Below are 19,091 nucleotides of genomic sequence, written 5' to 3'. Positions count from 1 at the left end.
CCGCCAGTGAGTCGGACAAGGTTACATTTTATCCCCAACATTGTTCAATGTTCATTTTTTTCTTATGGTGCCGTGCACCTAGAGTGCCGTTGGCGAATTATCTTAAAAGTCAGACATCTGTCTTTTGCGGCATGTTAGTTATGCCTGTCCAATTCTCTATATTTCACAGCCTTGACATTTGTTTGCGACCTACTCCCCTCTTGCCCTCAATATTTCCTTGGATGATTAGTTGAGTGATTGCATATTTTCCCCTCTCAGGATAGTGGCCCAAATATCCAATTTTTCGTGCCTTGATCAAGTTGAGCAATTCTCTCTCAGTATTTGCTCTTCTTAAGTTTTCTTCAGTATTTGCTCTTTCCTCGTTTCTCACCCTATCTGTCCATGGCATGCGGAACATTCTTCGCAAGGTCCACATTTCGAAGGCCTCCAACTTACAGCCCAAGTAGTGCGCTGGCCTTCCCCAGCATCCGTCTCCAAGTATCCCTGTCCCTGGCTACTCTCCTCCAGTTCACTACCCTCAATATCTCTTTAGCATATTTTCCAATTTCTGCTTGACCGTATTCACGAAGTAGGAGGTGAAATTAATGGGTAGTAGTTAAATTAATCCAACAAAACCAAATTTTCAGTCTTTTGTCGTAACTAGGGCCGCGTTTAGGTTAAATGACGCCCTAGGCAATTCTCTAGTAGCCGCCCTTCAAACATGTACCATTTTTGCGAAAAAAATGCAAGCAGATTTTTTTATTTAAATAAGAATGTTAGGTTCTTCAAATAATGTTTGGATATGTGTTAAAAATATTATTTATTTTACATCAGGCGTAATGTTACATATTACTATTATAAGTATGTTTGAGAGTTTTGACATGTGCCTAATGCATGCGTTTTAAAGCATGATACGTAGAAATTGCCTGTTTGTACCATTACTCAAGCACTATGTGTTTATAGCTTTGTTTAACAATAAAAAAATTAATTTTTAGCAATGCAAATAATCAAAACCGGTATATGACATGCACTTTCAAATGCGGTAAGCAGAATTGCTATTTTATTTTTGAATCAAAAGGTATTCGGGTTCAAAAATTGCAATTTTTCGATATTTGGAAAGTTCAACCGCGTTTATCTTGAAATACTAGTATATTCTGTAATACCCCATCTTTCAGCAATTAATTAAAAATAAAATATGCCGCCAGAAGCGGCCCTCTATCTGCTTTCTTTCCTGAAATAGGAGTGATGGGTATTGTAACATTAAGTATTAAACCGCAGTAGCCATTGTGGCTCGTTAGGGGATGAAGCAAAACATTCATTTTTGGCTTAGACTTGTAGCAATTAATAAGCAAAAAATACCCACTTGGTTTTAGGTCTTTAAACTGGTTATTTTCACTTTGTGTATATTCCGGGAAATGATGATAACGGTAGGGGTTTAAGGGAGTGAGTTTGTAAATTCTTGTATACCCAATCTTTCAGCAATCAATTAGCAATGAAATATACCGCCGGAAGCTACCCTCTATCTACTTTCGTTCCAGAAATGTGAATATTGGATATTCTAGCTTAATATTAACCTGGAATAGCCACCTGTTTCTCTGTAGGGGTTAAAGCTATAAATTTTTTAATTTGCATAATAAATTAGCAATAAAATAGGCTGCCGGAAGCGACCCTCTATCAGCTTTCGTTAGTGAAATAGGAGAATTGAGTGTTGTAGCTTAAGTATTCGACCGCAGTAGCCATTGTTGCTCGTTAGGGGATGAAGCAATAAAATCGTTTTTGGCGTAGACCTGCAGCAGTTGCTTAGGAAAAAAATACCCACCTGGTCTTAGATTTTTAAACTGGTAATTTTGACTTTCTGTGAAATCCGGGGAATGATGATAACGGTGGGGGTTGGAGGGGGTGAGTTTGTAAATTGTTGTATACCATATCTTTTAGCAATTAATTAAAAATAAAATATGCCGCCAGAAGCGACCCTCTATCTGCTTTCTTTCCTGAAATAGGAGTGTTTGGTATTGTAGCCTTCAGAATTAAACCGCAGTAGCCATTGTGGCTCGTTAGGGGATGAAACAGAACAATCATTTTTGGCTTAGACCTGTAGCAATTAATAAGCAAAAAATACCCACTTGGTTTTAGGTCTTTAAACTGGTTATTTTCACTTTTTGTGGATTCCGGGGAATGATGGTAACGGTAGGGGTCGAAGGGGGTGAGTTTCTAAATTCTTGTATACCCAATCTTTCAGAAATTAATTAGCAATAAAATATGCCGCCGGAAGCTACCCTCTATCTACTTTCGTTCCGGAAATATGAATGTTGGCTATTCTAGCTTAATATTAAGCTGGAATGGCCACCTGTTTCTCTGAAGGGGATGAAGCAATAAATTTTTATTTTGCGTAATAAATTAGCAATTAATTAGCAATAAAATAGGCCGGCCACCGGAAGCAACTCTCTATCTACTTTCGTTCCGGATATACGAATGTTGGCTATTCTAGCTTAATATTAAGCTGGAATAGCCACCTGTTTCTCTGAAGGGGATGAAGCAATAAATTTTTAATTTGCACAATAAATTAGCAATAAAATAGCAAAAAAATATGGGGTAAGTCTCATGGCTCCCTTATGAAATGGTCATTCTAGCTTAATAGACATATACAAATGTGGGGCGATAATATTTTTATTGTCCGGTGTTCTTTTAGCAGTCATGTAGATCGTTTTTATTTCATTTATTTTAAGCCCTCTTTTTCGTGTCTACAGAGCCTAGGTGGTAGCTTTATTGTTACACAATATCTTCTTTGTATGCCGTGCTTGTTTTCAAGCATTGGCTATCGTATTTACAAGCTGATTAATGTTTCTAGGTCGGCAGCTATATGAAACAATTCCTCGATCGTTCAACATGTCCATTGTCTAATGTTATGCAGCTAGGATAGTTGTTTTCTTCCAATCAAGCGTTTTCCTTCGATTTTTAGGTCCTATCATTATATGACCGAAGTATTGAACTTTTCTCATTTTTATGGTGTTGTTCAATTCTAATTATTTGTGCATACGTTCGTTGGATATGTGTGCTTTCCACGGGATTCTGAGCATGCGACGGTAACACCACAACTCGAACGCTTCTAATTTGTTGAGATTCTTCACTTTTGTTGTCCAGTTTTCACATCCATAGAACAAATAGGACGTAGCACTTCAATACTGTTAATCATGTGGTCAATGACAGAATTCTACTGCACAATACAGAACGCCAGCTCTTTATGCCCTCTTCTACTTTACTTTAATTTAATGCCTTTTCTTATGACATGACAACGTGGTATTTATATATAGATATATACACATGTCCTCATACGATAAGGGGAGTCGCCAAGAAAGGTTCATAAAGCATACGTGTCGAGTCACCACGATCAAATCATATGGGTGAAACAATCCCTTATCATCTTAAAATCTTGTGCATCGTAATCTCTTCAAAGTGGTCGTGTCGTGTTTATCCAACTTTAGACAGTTCAAAGTGTAACGGACTTATTCTATATTTTACTGTTTAATTTAGTGTTTTAGAGTCAATAAATTCATATCTTTCACACGTTTGTATCACTTGCAACCAGCATCTTATCGAAAGTTTTTATCGCGTCAAATTCACCAGCTAATAAAGCTTTTTCGTGCAAGTTCTATTCTGGTCGAAACTTCCTCATCACTTTCAATCCTGCAGTCAATCCCAGCTATTAAGATATCTAAAGTGTTCCACCCTTTCCAGGATTTTGTTATCTAATTGTAGTACTGAGTCTTCGACATTAATTTTTCCGAGCACCATTCATTTTGTTTTCTTTGCGTTGATTGTTCAGCCCTTTGCAGTATATTCGTTGTTTACAGCGGTTAACAGGGTTTGAAGGTCTTCTAGACTCTCTGCCATTACGGCGGTGTCATCTGCGTATCTGATGTTATTAATAATTTCACCATCTATTTTGACACCTATTGTTACATGTGGGTTGCTATAATGTACAAGTACAACAAAATACTAGTACCTACAATAAAAAAAACATCAGTAATATTAATTTATTTGAAATCACATTTCTAGCTTTAACAATTTTATTACAATAATTATACGTCCTATTTTATATTTGAATAGTCATACACATTTTGTTATTCAAATAAAAATTTGAATAACGAATTTTAAGTGTGAACATACTAAACCGATATGTAATATATGTAGTTGACTAGTTCAGAAACAAAAACCTCACAAATAATAACACAGTATTATGTTATATTATAATAAACGCAATGAAAGTTTCTTCGTATTTAAAAACATACATTAAAGGCTGATTTATGTTAGGACGGGACGTGCACGATACTTGCCGTAGAACAATAGAAAACGCACGTCGTAGCACGTCTCCGGAGTCGCCCCGTTCCGTTGTATGATAAACTAGTCAATGTTTTTCACACCAGACGATTCTTCAACGTGCCGTCCACGTCCCAGTTCTAACATAAATCAGCCTTTATGCTGATGTTTCTAATAATCAGTTGACGATGATACTTGCTCTCTTTTTGGAAGGTTATCAAAAACCACCTTCTTATATTTTGAGTTCAAACGATCTCTTAGTTCTATGGTGTGGTTGTAATCCCTGGTTTCACATACTACTTTTACCTGAAATCAGAAAATAGAAATGTAGTCCTCATGTGTATTAGTTAAACAAAGATACCAATGCAATTATAGGCCTGGATCCGGCGTACCAAAAAAGGTTTATTAATACATAGCAAGCTGAAAATTTGTTAATAGGTTAACGCTGTCTAGTCGGACAAACTTTGATGCACGAGAACACTGGAACAGAGGAAGTTTTAATTGTGGAACAGGTTTCAGGTTTCTACCTCAGACTCCGAAAACGTCCCATGTATTTTGTCGGACAGAACTTTGTTACCCTTTCGTTATTATACTGCTCATTTTAAAATTATGCTGCTATTTATCACCAACATATTTCCTGTCATTTGATATGTTCTACGTGTCAGACTTATTAAAATGCCCAACATATTTGTCGGACAAACACTTTTTCATATAAAATCAATGGGAAAATCGCAGTAGCTGGCTGTATAACCATAGTTAAAAAACTCATACTTACAGAAGTAAAAAACTTCGATTTGTATATTGGTATAAAATAGTTAATTAAACAACTTCTTAAAATGTCATCCAAATGGATTGCAAAACGTTTTAGATATAATTTAGAAAATCTTCAGTGTATTCTGCTGAGTAGATGAAACTAGCACACTATTAAAAGTGGTAACCTCAAAAGTGGGTCCGACCACATGTTGATTAGAGCCAAAATCAAACTCAAACTAGCCAGAAGTAAGAAAACACCAATGGAACAACGAGAAAGATATAACGTTCAGTGGCTCAAAGACGGAAATGAAAGTACTGAAGAATATAAGACCAAGTTAAGAGAATTATATAATAAAACTTACAACACAGAAAATGCCACAATAGAAGAGCTGTGGGATAAATGCAAGTATGTATATACACAAGCAGCAAAAGAAACGATAGGAATACAAAAAAGAAGTAATAAACCATGGCTATCGAGAAGCACGTGGGAAAAAATAAAAGAAAGGAAACTACTTAAATGTAAAATGCTAAAAAATGAGCTAAGAGATAGGGAACAAATGAGGAGAGAATATAGAGAGAAAGATAAAGAAGTTAAAAAAAGTGCGAGAAACGACAAAAGACAATATAACGAAGAACTGTTAATAGAAGCAGAAACAGCAGCAAAAAACAACGATATGGGAACTCTATATAAAACGACAAAAAAACTAAGCTCGCGTGGAAAAATGAACGTTGAGCATGTAAAAGACAAAAACGAGAAAATATTGAAGAATGAAAAGGAAATAGTTGAGAGATGGATCGAACATTTTAGAGAAGTATATGCCAACAGCATAATAGAACACGAAATGGAAAATGAAGAAAAAAAGGAAGACTAAGCTTCACCGAATCGGAATTCACAAAAAAGAAGTAAGTAAAGCAATACAACTGAAAAGAGGGAAAGCAGCTGGAATAGATAACATTACCACAGAACTACTGAAAACAGATAGAGAAACATCGGAAGAAATCCTGTATGTACTAATAAACAGAATATGGCAGGAGGAGAGAATACCTGATGATTGGAAAAAAGGTATAATTGTAAAGATACCCAAGAAGGGAGATCAAACGAATTGCAACAATTGGAGAGCAATAACACTACTTTCTACAGTGAGTAAAGTCATGACAAGGATGACACTAGAAAGAATGAAAGAAACTATAGACCAGTTGTTAAGACCAAACCAAGCGGGCTTCAGAAGTAACAAAGCATGCACAGATCATATTAACACATTAAGAAACATTGTAGAACAAACAATAGAATGGCAGAGCAAAATCTATATAAATTTCATTGACTTTAGACAAGCCTTTGGCCGGATTAACAGAGAAAAAATGTGGGAAATATTAAAGAGATATGGAATTCCATTAAAATACATAAGAATTATCAAAATGTTCTATGAAAACTATACCGCACAAATCATGCACAATGGGAAACTCACAGAACCAATCAACATAGACAGTGGAGTCAGACAGGGGTGTATTCTATCTCCAACCATATTTTTGATCTTAATCGACTGGGTCATGAAGAAGGCAACGAAAAATAAAACAGGAATTAGATGGAATGCTTTCCGTTAGCTTGAAGATCTAGACTTTGCAGATGATATATGTCTGGTGTCCGAAAAAAGACAACATATGCAGAAAAAAACAGAAAAGGTGACAAAAGAAGCAAGAAAAATAGGACTAGAGATTAACACAAGAAAAACCAAACTTATGAAGATAAATACGGAAAGAGAAATGGGTATATTCATTGAAGGAGAAGAAGTAGAAAATGTACAGAAGTTTTGCTATCTGGGAAGCATAATTGCCGCTAGCGGTGGAATAGAAGAGGAAATTAATGGAAGGTTAACTAAAGCACAAAATCCGTTCTATATGCTGAAGAAAACATGGGAGTCTAATAAATTAACAACCAAAACCAAAATCAGGATATTTAATACAAATGTAAAGATTATTTTGCTATATGCAGCAGAAACTTGGAAAATAGAGAAAAAGATTATACAAAAGGCTCAAACATTTGTAAATAGATGCCTTAGACGAATATTGCAAATATATTGGCCAAATCGGATAAGTAACAAGGAACTTTGGAGAAAAACTAATCAAGAGCCGATAGCCAAAACGATAAACAGACGCAAATGGAAGTTTATTGGACACACATTAAGGAAAAATGAAGATGATATAACCAAACAAGCCCTGGATTACCAACCAACTGGAAAAAGAAAACAAGGCAGACCAATGACATCCTGGAAAAGAAATATTACCAGAGAGCTAGAAGACAATGGGTTAACATGGAAAGAAGTGAAAGCCCTGGCCAGAAACAGAGATGAATGGAGGGGGACTGTAGAGGCCCTATGTTCCAAATGGAGTCAAGAGGAGTAAAGTAAGTAAGTAAGTAACCTCAAAATATATGGTTTACATAATATTATTGTATAAAATATGGCGACTTCAAGTCGATGTTAATAGATTAAAATATGCTATGAATACTCAAAGGGCAACATGGTTCCCTGCCCGAATAAAAAGCGTGGTTCTTGCCAGTTCAATGGGCACAGACCAACTGAGAAGTAGGAAGTGTCTTCCTAGCTCAAAGATGCATGGATATTATTGTGGATGTGCAGGTGTGTTACTGAGATAAAAAATTAGTCCAAATTCTAAAGACAAAAACGAATAGAGTAGATTTAGGTATATATATTTGGACAATTCGAAGGTCGCCGGCTAGGGAGTTTAAACAAAATTATATTAGCTCAAAAGTTAAGAGAGGTTCAAGGCTTCTGAAAAGTTAAAGACGAGCTGTAAAACAAAAATTATATTTACTTACCTCTACACTGAAAATGTCTGATGCTACCCACGCTCTTTCGTGCATAATATCCTTAATGGAAACTCCAACTGATGATATAATCTTGCAAAGTTCTGAGATACCGCCAGGCCTGTCGCTGACTTTAACTTTAAACTTTACTAAACGACCATCAGCTGCTAAACCTCGTTCTATGCAGCGACCTAAGAGAGTTGTGTCGATGTTACCTCCAGTTAAAATAAGTACAACCCTAAAATAATATGTATAAGGTTATTCTTTAGAACTGAAACAGACAAACCACTCTGCAGCGCTACTCTGTGCATCCACAAAGTGGCTTAAACAGGCGATATTGTAGCCTCAATGATTTTGTAATGGACGCCACAATGGCGGAGTGATGTTGAAAAAGTATATATTCGTTACAAAGTACTCGTTACTTACGAATACCGAAAGTAACTATTACTGTACAGAGAGGTAAATCGTTACTTTGATTACTTTGATTACTCTGATTACTTCGTTACTTCGTACCAATCGTATCAGAGCGAGTACCTATTTTGATTTTGAGTATTGTATCTAATCGGTTGATATCGGAGTCGGACCGGTATTCCACGAGTGTTCGGTATCAAGTACAGTTAATTAAAATTTTATCTATGAAGGGCGAAGGCTATGAAGAGTTTTACAGGATTACAGGGCGCTGAGAAGTAGCTGAAATAGAGGGAGGTATATCATTTTACAAAGCATGCACCCAGAAACAGATGTCAATACGATTTGTCGAGGTAGATAATTCACTAATTTCACAGATCTTAGTTCTTTTGAAAATAAAACAACACATTAGATTTTAATAATAAATACACATTATTCTTATCAGGCCTAGAAAAAAAAATAGCTTAGATTGACCGGAAAATATGTAGAAATGATAATATTTCTAGACTATGATCATCAACTTTAATTTTATTAGGTATGGCATTATTTTTATTAGACCCGGACATTTAACACTAAAAATACAGGAATAAATATATTTTTAAATATAGTAGGTACATAGAGACTTACAACTTTTTGCATTGTATTTAGGATTAGGATGACGTCTGGAAAAAAGTCTACAACAAAAAAAATAGGTGGAAATGCATTATTACATTTTAAAGTGTATAAAACGCATCGAAAAATGCATAAACGTGTTAAAATCAGTATATTAAGGGCCAGATTTTCTTATTTCGGGGTATTTGGGGTCACTGAACACGAATTTGCAATCAGAACTGACCTCTAAAGCACCTGGGTGCCCAGGGTTACTGCTAAGGTACGTCATCTAGAGTTTCGAGGGTTTGTTTTTGGCACTTAATTGATGCAAACAGATTACTCGAGATTACTGATATTGTGGAGCAGCAATGACCAAACAATTACATATTTAATTTCTATCCATTAAATAGATCGGTGAAGGTCGTTATATCGGATCTTATACTTATACGAAATACTGAGAAATGCGATTCTTGATATGATTACCGGTACTCAAATACAAGAGTAATCATAGTAATCAAAGTATCCTACTAATACTAATACAAAATATGTACTGAGAAATGCGATTCTCGATATGATTACCGGTACTCAAATACAAAAGTAATCAAAGTAATCAAAGTAATGAATACTTTAAATGATTACTTATAGAAAAGTAACAATTTGTAACGAATACTCGAAAGTAACTATAATCAACATCACTACAATGGCGAGGATCGGAGACAGTTGCTGGCCACTGTGGCGTCTATTACAAAATCATTAGGGCTACAAAATCGCCTGTTTATGCCACTTTGTGGATCCACAGAGTAGCGCTCCAGAGTGGTTTGTCTGTCTCTGCGCTTACTGTTCATTGTTCTTCTATTTACATTTTTACATTTAGATAACCAACAGGACTTATACAACAAAGCAATAATCTGTTTTAAGCATAAGGAAATTAAAAAGTAGAAAATCACCGGGAGAAGACAGAATCTCGAATGAACCCCTAAAGCACGGAGGACAAGATCTGACCAAAAACTATTAAAACTAATCCAAAAAATAATTGAACGTAGCAGAATATCACAAGAAAGGAGAGCAAGCATCCTGATAACTCTCTTCAAAAAGGGAGACAAATTAAATCCGTAGAATTACAGAGCAATTAACTTATTCAACAAAACATTAAAATTAACAACCAAAGTGATAACAAACAAACTAAATGAAATTATAACATTATGGAAGAACGAGATTTTAGGTCGGGAAGATCATGCACCGACGCTATATTTATAATGAGGCGAGTTCATTAGAATACAACAAACCGGCTTATTTATGTTTCGTGATTCTTAAAAAGGCATTTAACAGCATGGACATAGAAATAATGGGCACAAGCGAAATGAGGTGGCCTGACTCAAGTTATTGTGACATAGAAGACTACAGAGTATACTATTCAGGATCAGAAAATGGAGTTGGAATTATCACACATAAAAGTATAGCCAAACATGACAACAACTTCACACCAGTGAACGATAGAATCCTCCTGTTACAAAAAAATACGTCACCGGTGAATACAAACATCATTCAAGTCTATGCACCCACAGCAGACCACAGTGATGAAGAAATATCAGAATTCTACAAACAAATAAGCAACCTTATAAGAGATATACCGAGACACGAACTTCTTATAGTCATGGGAGATTTCAATGCGAAAATAGGTAACGGAAAAGAAGGACAACATATTGGTCCACATGGATTAGGAGAGAGAAGTCAACGCGGAGAAACAATGAGTATCTTTGCAGCTGAGCTAACTTAATCGTGCCAAACACATTTTACAAACTATCACCTAGACGCCTGTATATGTGGAAATCACCTAGAGACAACGGAGAAGACGTTATTATAAGAAAACAAATAGACTATATGCTTGTTAACAAAAGATATCGAAATAGTTTCAACAGTGTTAAAACCTACCCAGGCGCTGATATTCAATCTGACCACAATATTTTAGTGGGCGTGTATAGAACCAAGTTAAAGAAAATACGCGGAAATACTGTAAAAAACATGACATGAGAAAACTGAAATGTAGCGAAGTAAAAGAAATAGTCAGCAAAACATTAAATAGAAAATTCAAAGAAATCGATAATACAACGGAAAGCACAGAAGATAAGATAGAATCCCTTAATAAAACGATAGACGACATTAAAGACAATTTTATGAAGAACGAAGAAGGTAAGAATAAGACATGGATGATGACAGAGATTCTGCAACTAATCGAAGAAAGAAGAAAAAACAAGAACGATAACTCCATGTATAAAACATTACAGCGAGAGATACAGAAAAAGATCAGAGAAGCCAAACAGAAAGAACTGGAGAAAAAATGCCAAGAAATCGAAATTCTGCAAAGTAAATACGACGACTTCAACGTGCATAAGAAGGTAAGAGAAATTACAGGCAAATGTAAAAACAGAAGAATAAGTAAACTTGTTAATGACAATGGAGAGATAATCGTGGACAAAGAGAGTATCAATAATATCTTGAAAAATTACATACGAAATTTATTTTTTGATGAGAGGGAGAACCAGTCCTCAATACCTATACAATACGGAAACAGGACCACCTATACTAGTGGCAGAAATAAGCGGAATGGGACGTTTCGATGCCGCCGGTTCATCGCCGGCCGTTTCGATGCCGCCGGTTCATCGCCAGTCCATTTCATCGCCGTCATATTTCGCATTTCCTAGAATTCCTAATTAATACAAAAAATAACTAATAATTGTAACTGTCGAAAATTCGGAAATATATCAGATAGCGATTAATTGACTGGCGATGAATCGGCCGGCATCGGCATCGAACTGGCGGCATCGAAACGGCGGCGATGAAGCGTCCTAGACCCGAAATAAGAGCAGCCATAATATCACTAAAAGAAGGTAGAGCTCCAGGACCAGACTGAGTTTTATGTAAAATCTTCAATAATATTTTTGACACAGGCAATATCCCGAAAGATTGGCTAGTTTAAGAATTTATTACCTTACCAAAGAAACAGGGAGCAAAAAAGTGCGGAGAATATAGGCTAATAAGTCTAACGAGAGACATACATTAAAACTTTTTCTTAGAATTATACATCGTAGAATATACAAGCTATGCGAAGAGAGACTACAAGACACACAGTTTAGATTCATGAAAGGCGTAGGTACAAGAGATGCACTGTTTAGTCTACAGGTTTTATTTCAAAGATGCAGAGATATGACTTGCGATATTTACACCTGGTTTGTGGACTACCAAAAAGCATTTGATACAGTTCAACACCGAAAAATGATGGATGTTCTAACAAAAGCCCAAATGGACGATAAAGACTGACGTATAATACAAAATTTTTACTGGAACCAATCAGCCACAATAAGAACGAATCTTGGAGGTGAACCAACGGAAGCGATTCAGATTCTACGAGGTGTTAGACAAGGTTGTATACTTTCACCTATATTATTTAACCTATATTCAGAGGAAATATTTAGTGAAGCCTTGGAAAATTGCGAAAATGGAATACTTCTAAATGGAGAACGCCTAAACAACATCCGCTATGCAGACGACACCGTTATTTTTGCAGACAGTTTGAAAAGTTTACAGCAACTAATAAACAAAGTAAATGAAGTAAGTGAAAGATTTGGACTTCAAGTAAATATATCAAAAACTAAATTTATGATCATCAGCAAAAATAAAATTAGAGACGCCCAACTACTTATCATTAATACACCAGTGGACCGAGTAAAACAGTATAACTACCTTGGAACAATAGTAAATGAACAATGGGATCACTCACAAGAAATAAAATGTAGAATAGAGAAGGCTAGGAGTGCATTCAATAACATGGCCAAACTCTTTAAAAGCCATAACCTTAATGTGGAGATAAAAATAAGGCTCCTACGATGTTATATCTTCTCAATATTGTATTACGGAGTTGAATCCTGGACACCCACTGAAGCAATGGAGAAAAAACTTGAAGCCTTCGAGATGTGGCTATACAGGCGAATCCTAAGGATATCATGGACGGACAAGATAACCAACGAGACCGTATTACGACGAGTGCGCAAAGAAAGAGAGGTGATGTATACCATTAAAAGGAGAAAGTTAGAATATCTCGGACACATAATGAGAAACGGCGCTAAATACAGATTACTGAAGGTAATCCTTCAAGGTAAAGTATTCGGAAAGCGAGGAATTGGGAGAAGAAGAATATCATGATTAAAGAACCTGAGGAAATGGTTCTCCACAACAACAACTAATCTATTTAAAGCATCAGTTAATAAAATAATTATAGCCAGAATGATCGCCAATATTCGAAACGAATAGGCACTAAAAGAAGAAGATATAAGCCGAATGACAACAAATAGAGTAGTAAAGACAGCGAGAGAAGGTTCCCTAATAGGAAGACGATCGGTGGGAAGACCACGAAAACGATGGATCGACAACTTACTGGACGCACATTGGAAAAAACAGAGAGTCTTGTCTACACTAAAAAAAGAAGAATAAAGCAGTAACGTAGGTAAAGATATCACAATATTTACCGTTTTCCTTTGAATTCCTCAAGAGTTCCACTTATTATGGCTGCCAAGCCGCACGCTCCCGCTCCTTCAACAACACATTTTTCTTTTTCAATAAACCTTAAAATGGCCACAGCTATCCATTCTTCCTTAACAACTACCTGAAGAATAAATGTATATGCAATACATATATATTTTATTTTTAATTAATTAAACTAATGACCGGATCACATTATTTCAGTCCAGTAATCCAGCGAGTAATCCAGTCGCGTGCTGGACTGGATGATATCATCCACACTATTCCAGTTTTTCTTTTTTCCTCTTCTTCTTAAGGTGCCGAGACTGCATGTCGATCGTTGGCTCCCATTTTTCCCAGCATATTAACAATTACATATTGTCTTATTTACTGACGCACGAAATAGGTCAGTGCTAGTTTTCCCAAATCATTGGCGTAGGTTTTTAAGCCAAGAAGTTGTACGGTGGCCCACACTTCTTTTTCCCATTATTTAACTTTGCATAACAAGGTGAGGTATGTTATATTTTTCTGGGTGACGCATTATATGACCAAAATATTCCATTTTACGCCTTTTAACCGTATTTACCACTTCACAACTTTTATTCAAACGTTGCAAAACCCTTTCAATTGTGACTTTCTACCCAACTGATCTTCAGAATACGGCGGTAGACCCACATCTCAAATTATTGTAGGTTCTTCAAAAGCGATTCTGTCAGGGTCCACGCTTCATCCCCGTAAAGTAGTACTGGGAATATATAATATCGAACCATTCTTATGCGAAGTTCCAAATCGAGATCATGACTGCAAAGGATTTACTTAAATTTCATAAAACTTGTTCTTGCTTTGGTAATTCTACTTTTGAAACTTACGCGTTCAATTGAGTCATTACCAATTATTGTTACGTTATAGTTATTATTATTTACGGTTGCCTGTTTGTCAACCTAATGATGACACCTTGTGTAACAAGGTGTCATCTGCGTATCTGATATTGTTCATAAGCACGCCATTAATGATTATGCCCTCTTTTGCATTTCCAATACTTCATTTAAGATTGTTTCAGCATAAAGACTAAACAACAGTGGTGACAATATACAGCCTTGTCGAACTCCATGCTTGATTTTTATCTCTTCGGAGCACTGATTCCCAACCCAACAAACTCTAAAAATGATTTCAGTCATTCAAAAGGTTGGGAATAAACGTGTAATCAAGTATTGGCTTGACAGTTCACATTATTCCAATGGCGCTGGAATGCGCGAGCTTTAATGAAAAATAGACTGTCAAAATTCCAGTCAACTGGAATTTTGGATTTGATCATTGGAATGATACATTCCAGTGCAGGTTCACATTATTCCAGTGACACTCCAACGCTCGACTGGAATGCTGGACTGGAATAATGAAAACTGGGCATATAAAGCGTAAGCGTAAAAACCCGTACTACTACAATAACTAAAGATTATATTTTGTTTGACTTTCTTACCATCTTATCTACTAAATTTTTAGAAGTCAACCAAGCGTTATATCCTACTTGAGGGACTGCAAGGCCATCGGCTAATGTGGCTTCTATTTCAGTATGTATTGGGCTGGTATGTTCTATTGCTTTCGTGTAACTTGCACATCTTTCCGACTCTACTCCCTAAAAAAATGTGTTGTATAGATTTAATATACCATCTGTATCTGATACCAGCTAACCTAACATAAGCAATGAAGAAAATATACAGGGGAAATGAATTATATATAAAAATCGGAAACAAGATAGTTTCCAACTTCAAAACAAAAAAAGAGGATGCTTAACTACAGGAATGCTCAACGTCACCAACACTATCTTTCTTAGAACACGCACTAATGACTTGGAAGGCAAAATGTAGGGGTATGGGATTACCGATAAGGGACGATTATTTCTACGACATTGTGTTTCGCAGACGACCAGGGCCTCGATTTTTGACCCTTCGCTTCGTTATCGAACATATTCGCTTCGAATCTGTTTAGTATACGAAACGAATACGTTCGATAACGAAGCGAAGGGCCAAAAATCGAGGCCCAGGACATCGATTTTTGACCCTTCGCTTCGTTATCGAACGTATTCGCTTCGTATCTGTTTGGTGTACAGATAGCGAATGATCGATAACGAAGCGAAGGGTCAAAAATCGAGGCCCAGGTGGTAATGGTTCCATATGAGGAAGATATCAGTAATACGTGGCAAGAAAACTAAAAGAGGAATAGAGAAAGGTGCGCCTATAAATAATTATGAAGAAAACGAAATACTTAGCAATATTGAAAGAAGAGTCAAAAACTTGAAAATAGAAGAACACCTAGGAATAAAGGGCGCATGTGATTCAATCACATACGCCCTTTTAATGAAGCTGATGAAAAGTTTTTTTCAAATTCCCAAAAGTTTAGTTTTGGTCACTTAGGCCCTTTAAAAAATACTGATTCAAATACAGAAAAATTAAAATTGATTGAAAGCTTTGACAGTCTGAATCTGCAGACAGATTAAAAGCTAAAAGTGATGACTATAGATAGAGCATAGGCATAACCAGGATGATCCTAAGGGGGGGGTTACAACTACCTGAAAGGGGGGGGTTACAACTACTAGAAGGTCTCTGAGGGCTATGGTGTTAAGCGTATAGAGCTCAAAGTACATCTCAATGGGGGGGGGGGTTATAACCCCCAAAACCCCCCCTGGTTACGCCTATGCTATAGAGTGCTGTTTAAATGGAAGCAAAATGATAAAAATATGCTTCCGCAAAATACAATAAATAATAACATATACTTATATGTACTTACAATGACTTTAATACTAGGATTTAGTGTCTTGACTGCTACGGCCACTCCAGCTAAAAGTCCTCCTCCACCTGTTGGTACTACCACAGCGTCTATATCATCTACTTGTTCCATAATTTCTAGTCCGATGGTTCCTTGGGCAGCTATGACCCGAGGATTGTCGTATCTTTAATAGGCAAACATGTTAATGTTATATAGATATAATGTAAGGATATTATACAGGGTAGTTAGAAAGTATGGAAACACGGTAATTTCTCGGAAACCTCTAGAACTATTTTTATAGATTTTGGTGGGTAAGGATCTTCTAATGCGAAAGATATTATAGTGGTAATTACATTGTTGTTAAATCTTCCGTTTTTCTGGAAATCTAATGAGCTTTGTTATTTCAAATAGAACACTCTGTATATTTTTTACGTTTTAAAGTCCTTAAAAAACACTGATTATTTTTCATGTTATATTCCCTATACCTAAATGCCATAATTTCGAAATTATTGCTACATTTATTAAGAAAAAAGTTTTTAAACAAATTATAAAAATCAATTTTTTCGGCACGGGTAGACATTATTTTATGTTCTTTGGATCATTGAGAACAAAAAAGGCCTTTTATAACTTTCCACTAAATTTAATCGTTTTCGAATTATTAACAATTTAAAACTGAAAAAAAAATCTAAAAATGACGATTTTCTCCATCGCTTTAGTGAGTGTCCAGGATTCAACTCCGTAGTATAATATTGAGAGGATATAACATCGTAGGAACCTTACTTCTATCTCCTAATTAAGGTTGTGGCTTTTAAAGAGTGTGGCCATGTTATTGAATACACTCCTAGCCTTCTCTATTCTACATTTTATTTCTTAGTATGTTAAATAACAAAACAGACGATCAGTTATTTTCCTCGTTATTGAATACACTCCTAGCCTTCTCTATTCTACATTTTATTTCTTAGTATGTTAAATAACAAAACAGACGATCAGTTATTTACCTCGAATGTAGGGTACACACATCGAGGTGTGTTTTGATGACACGTTGACTTCTGCCAAGTAAGCAGAGACATATTATTATATCATATCTAAACTTGACATGGAAATGAAAGTAAAAAGGTATACAAACATCGATCTAATAAATAAAGAGGACACGAATATATTCGGAGATTCAGTTAGATTCAGTTAGATTTGGGGTTGCCTGGATTGAGTGCCGCCATCAGTTTAATACGATCCATATTAAACATTGTATTTAACAACCAATAAAATATTGATGGGAAATATAGTGTTCCTGATTAAATAAGCCCATCACAAGGTAAATCTACCCCTTAATCTTTAGAGAGCTATAAATTGCCCTGTATATATTTAAGCTGCAGAAATCTTTTTAGAAGAGTCAAAGGAGAAAAAACAATGATTGATATATTTTAGTCATTTTTTAATACCGATAGAAACTCCTGGAAACCACTACGGCGAAAAACATAATATTTGAGCTTGAATTTATAGGCACCTGTACATATTTGATAACAGGTAAGTACCTGTCTATGGTGGAGCAAATGCCACCACCCTCAGAACATCACCTCTTTGTCTGGTCTACTCAGTTGCCGAATGCTGCACTCCAGGGTGCGCAAGTGTCCTCAAACCGTGAGGATTATCGCAGGATGTATTAAATGTGCCCCTACTCCATAGCTACCTGTTTTGAGTAATATTACACCTCCAGACATCCGTAGACAAGAGAGTCTCATAAGGGAATATAAAAACAAAATTGCAAACTGCCAGCAACCGATACATTTAGATGTTCCAGATATTGCACTGAAGATCTAGATCGCGAGACAAGTACATGAGGAAAATTTCAGCACCCCGCAAAATGGAAGCAATGCTGGGAAACGGTAGCCCGACCACAGATAACAATAAACCCCAATGAGCATCTACCAGGTATGGAAATAAACCGCTTTGAGTGAAATGGGGGAAACAACTTAAAATAATCTGCTATGCAGACGATGCGATACTAATCTCTCAAAATGAAGATGAGTTACAACGTACCTATGCTACACCAATTTAATATAACCCCCAAATTTAACATGTTAATTTTTTCACAAAATACAAAATGCATGGTTATAACAGCAAATCTCCTAAAATTTAAATTAGAGCTGGTGGATCAGATAATAGAACAAGTGATGGAATTTAAATATCACACTACTAGCTACGAAAAGCTCGAAACAGAAGTGGAGAATCAAGTGAATCCTGAATGAAACAATATGGAGAAATAAATATATCGGAATAGAAATGAAAGGCAGAATTTACAAAACAGTCATCAGACCAACAATGCCATATGCGGCAGAAACATGACCTGACACAGAGAGGCCAAAAATTGCTAAAAACAGCAGAGATGAAAAACCTTCGAAAAATCGATGGTAAGACATCATGGGACAGAGCTAGAGGTACAGATCTATGATGAAGATGCAAGGTGGAGAACATTAATACCTGGAGAAGAAACAGAAGAGTAGAATGGAACGACCACATAAACCGAATGACAACAAATAGAGTGGTAAGGATGGAGAGAGACAACAATAGGAGGACGATCAGTGGGAAGACCACGAAAAGGATGGAACGATAATTTACTGGAAGTACATTGAAAAACAGACACAGATAGAGTCATGTATATATAAAAAAAGAAGAAGAAAAAAAAGAAGAAGAAGTGTGGAAGACTCTTAACCCATGGGCTGCGCCGCGACTCACTATTCAAATGCGAACTGTCAAATCTTCAGTCAAATCATTGAGCACATCGTGATGGAATGTCTCTGACGACATACTCTAGTAGCGTTATTGACTTCTTGTATGCCACAAATGCTCCTCTGGAATGGATAAATAATCTTCACAGAAACTATAAATTATGAGTAACACCTCGTTTGTGTCTCTGCGGCATAATTTTACATATTCAACACAT

At 36.1% G+C, this 19,091-nt stretch overlaps 1 protein-coding gene across 4 annotated transcripts in view; it reads right to left on the bottom strand.

Annotated features, from left to right (window-relative positions):
* Positions 1–3,999: 3,999 nt before the first annotated feature.
* Positions 4,000–19,091, bottom strand: part of LOC114328616 (L-threonine ammonia-lyase) — a 120,521-nt gene continuing 105,429 nt past the window's right edge. For all 4 annotated transcript variants that reach the window (XM_028277506.2, XM_028277508.2, XM_050654339.1 and 1 more), the window contains 5 exons: positions 16,172–16,334; positions 14,865–15,020; positions 13,396–13,532; positions 7,886–8,111; positions 4,000–4,602 (listed from right to left, as the gene is read on the bottom strand). In XM_028277506.2, the coding sequence (XP_028133307.1) occupies positions 4,468–4,602; positions 7,886–8,111; positions 13,396–13,532; positions 14,865–15,020; positions 16,172–16,334 (817 nt within the window). In that variant the 3' untranslated portion in view covers positions 4,000–4,467. The remainder of the gene's footprint in view (positions 4,603–7,885; positions 8,112–13,395; positions 13,533–14,864; positions 15,021–16,171; positions 16,335–19,091) is intronic.

This window comes from Diabrotica virgifera, chromosome 6, assembly GCF_917563875.1.
Source record: "Diabrotica virgifera virgifera chromosome 6, PGI_DIABVI_V3a".
Lineage (NCBI taxonomy): Eukaryota > Metazoa > Arthropoda > Insecta > Coleoptera > Chrysomelidae > Diabrotica > Diabrotica virgifera.
Note: the sequence above shows the minus strand (reverse complement) of the source record. Positions and strands in the feature narration are given on the sequence as shown.